This window comes from Sinocyclocheilus rhinocerous, unplaced genomic scaffold (assembly GCF_001515625.1).
Source record: "Sinocyclocheilus rhinocerous isolate Xijiao unplaced genomic scaffold, SAMN03320098_v1.1 scaffold148, whole genome shotgun sequence".
Taxonomy (NCBI): domain Eukaryota; kingdom Metazoa; phylum Chordata; class Actinopteri; order Cypriniformes; family Cyprinidae; genus Sinocyclocheilus; species Sinocyclocheilus rhinocerous.
The window spans coordinates 16,962-20,075 of record NW_015653472.1 but is presented as its reverse complement, the minus strand read 5'-3'; the positions used below and the strand labels follow the sequence as shown (position 1 = coordinate 20,075).

At 35.3% G+C, this 3,114-nt stretch overlaps 1 protein-coding gene across 1 annotated transcript in view; it reads right to left on the bottom strand.

Annotated features, from left to right (window-relative positions):
- The window catches only part of LOC107716100 (solute carrier family 2, facilitated glucose transporter member 1-like), a 19,497-nt gene that overhangs the window by 11,814 nt on the left and 4,569 nt on the right, over positions 1–3,114 (bottom strand). Inside the window, exon 2 of the mRNA XM_016522423.1 lies at positions 1,533–1,628. Coding sequence (XP_016377909.1) covers positions 1,533–1,628 — 96 coding nt within the window. The remainder of the gene's footprint in view (positions 1–1,532; positions 1,629–3,114) is intronic.

The following is a 3,114-nucleotide window of genomic DNA, read 5'->3' as shown; positions in this document are numbered from 1 at the left end:
AAAAATAATAATAATCGTGAATCGAATCGAATCGTGAAATCAAAATCGTGAATCGAATCGAATCGTGAGTTGAGCGTTACATCCCTAGTGATGTGTATCATTTTACTGGATCCGTGCATCAGGTCTTAAAGGGACAGCGGCCTATAAATACTGCTGCTGTCATTAATGATCATCAAACAACAAAACAGCTGTGATAAAAATCTATATTTAATTTATACAGTGAACACTATGCAGTGTTATTTTCCCTAATTATTACATTTCTGTATTTGAATACTACCAACCTTATTTTATTTGTAACATATTCTGTTGTATTTATCTATGCTTGTAATTTGTGTATTTGTTCTTATTTTTGCTGGCTGTTCTCTTGTGTCTTTAATCATGTTTAAACTTTCTTAGTTAATCTAGTAGTATTTGCTGTGGTATCAAATAAGTACTTTGCTTGAAGTAATAAATGGAAAGCAAGTTAAATTGAAATATTTTTCTTTTCTTGCTGATCCGAAAAATTATCCGATCCGTGGGTCAAAAACCGTAATGTGATCCGAACCGTGAGATTTGTGATCCGTTGAACCACTAGATTAAACCTTGGCTTATTATTGCAACAACAGTTTCTTCCTATAAATATGAAACAAGAAAGAAATAAAACATACAAAAGGAATATTCAAAACTCTTCACTCCTAAACATTTCCTGCATGCTATTACACTGAACATGTGAACTACCATTCAAAAGTTTGGGGTCAGATTTATTTGAAATTTTTTTTTTTTATTATTATTATTTAGCAAGGATGCATTAAACTGGTCAAAAGTGACAGTAAAGATCTTACTGACCCCAAACAATTGAAATGCAGAAAACAATTTACTAATAATCTTAATATCACAGTATTACTTCACAGTAATAATGTCCTTACCTGTCCTTGACTTTTGACTTTCTCTCTTTATCCCATTAAATGACTAGCTAAACAATTGCACGTGATTTCCACTCTATATATAGAGTTCTCTCAAGTATATGTGGGATTTATCCAGAACCCTTATTTGATGTGACGTATTAAGAGGCCAAGGTCATTTATTCATTTGATCATTCATGGTGAAAAATGAACATATTTGTTGCAAACTATAGGCAAATCCAATACCTTTTTTATTACTTCATGCACATAACAGTATCCTTGAAACATAAATCTATTTGCCCAACTTTGTGCTTGCTCTTTTATGGACAGTAAGAAAGGCTGTTATAAGAATCTTTTCTGAAAAGTTTCAGTAGTGCTGGTCTATTATTAGAACGCTCTGCAAGTGTGAATCAGCATATCTTAATAGGCTATGGTGGAAGGAGGATTAATACAGCATACAGTCTACAGCTAATCTAAAATTAGATGTATTACATAATAACACTAACATACAAACATCAACAATACTGTAAAAAATGAATATAGGGGAAAATACCCAAATATCTATTTGTCAAATAGCCATATGCTGATATCTAAGTGCTTATATGACAAATGATGTGCTATGCCTGTAGTTACACGTTTAAAATTGTTCACCTTCTGAGGGGCATTGATGACTCCTGTGTTGTAGCCAAACTGCAAGGAGCCGATCACAGCAGTCCCAACAGACATCAGCAGCTGAAGCGTCAACTGCTGTAAAGGTAGAAGAACAGCATTTCAGTTAAACTATAAAGAAATATTTTAATTTGGTTCACAACTAACAATTTAATCCTTCTGATTTTTAAGGAACACTATAGAAAATGTTCCTGTTTATAGCATTATACTACTAAAATATGGAAGCATATTTACGCCACAGAATAAAAAAAAAGGTCTATATAGATATAAACTTTCAATTCTAAGAAGAAAAGTCTGAATTGTAAGTTATAAATTCACAATAGTGAGGAAAAAAATTATTCTGTGGCAGAACATTTTTTTTAATTGTAAGATAAAAACTCAGAATTCAGAGAAAAAGAAAATCAGAATTGCGAGATGTACACTCAAAATTCAGAGAAAAAATTTAAAAATTGTGAAATGTACACTTGGAATTCTGGAGAAAAGAAAATCAGAATTGCGAGATGTACACTCAGAATTCAGAGAAAAAAAGGTCAAAATTGTGAAATGTAATCTTAGAATTCTGGAGAAAAAAAAGTCAGAACTGTGAGATATAAATTTAGATTTGCAATATATATTCAGAATTGTGAGAAAAAAGTCAAGAAAAAAAGTCAGAATAGTTAAAGGGGTCATATGATGCGATTTCAATTTTTCCTTTCTCTTTGGAGTGTTACAAGCTCTTGGTGCATAAAGAAGATCTGTAAAGTTGCAAAGACTAAAGTCTCAAATCCAAAGAGATATTCTTTATAAAAGTTAAGAGTCAACCACGCCTACCTAAAACGGCTCATTCTAACACGCCCCCACATGTCTACGGAAGATTTGCATATGAAGACATGGTTTTAGAAGACATGGTTTTATGTTTACGCGGTGCGATGCGATGCAACGCGTAAAAAGACAATATAAGTCATTATAATCCGTAATTATGTCCCCACTGGATGCAACAAATGCCTTGTTTATAATGGGTTTTAAAGGGGTCATATGATGCTGCTAAAAACATGAAAACCCATTATAAACGAGGCATTCGTTGCATCCAGTGGGGACATAATTACGGATTATAATGACTAATACTGTCTTTTTATTAATTAATTTTGTCCGATCCGACGATCCACAGCGCGAAGTTGATGTATTTCCTCAGCGACCAGCACAGATCAGCTCTAGGCATGACGAAGCGGATATCGTCCTCTTTTGGAAGACCAAACAAAGTAGTTTCGCTTTCACAACGAAAAACACAGCGGCCCAGCGTGAGCGAAAGCCCCGGCTTAGCGTGAACTGAAGCCGGGCAAGAGTGAGCTGAGGCGGCGGGGTCGAGAACGGCGGTCCCGGCAAAGGAGCGGTGAAAACGGTGAAAGCAGATCCGGTGATCCACAGCACTAAGTTGATGTATTTCCTCAGCGACCAGCACGGATCAGCTCTAGGCATGACGAAGCGGATATCGTCCTCTTTTGGAAGACCAAACAAAGTAGCTTCGCTTTAACAACGAAGCACACAGCGTCTTCAGGACATGGCGGCAGCAGCAACAATACTACAG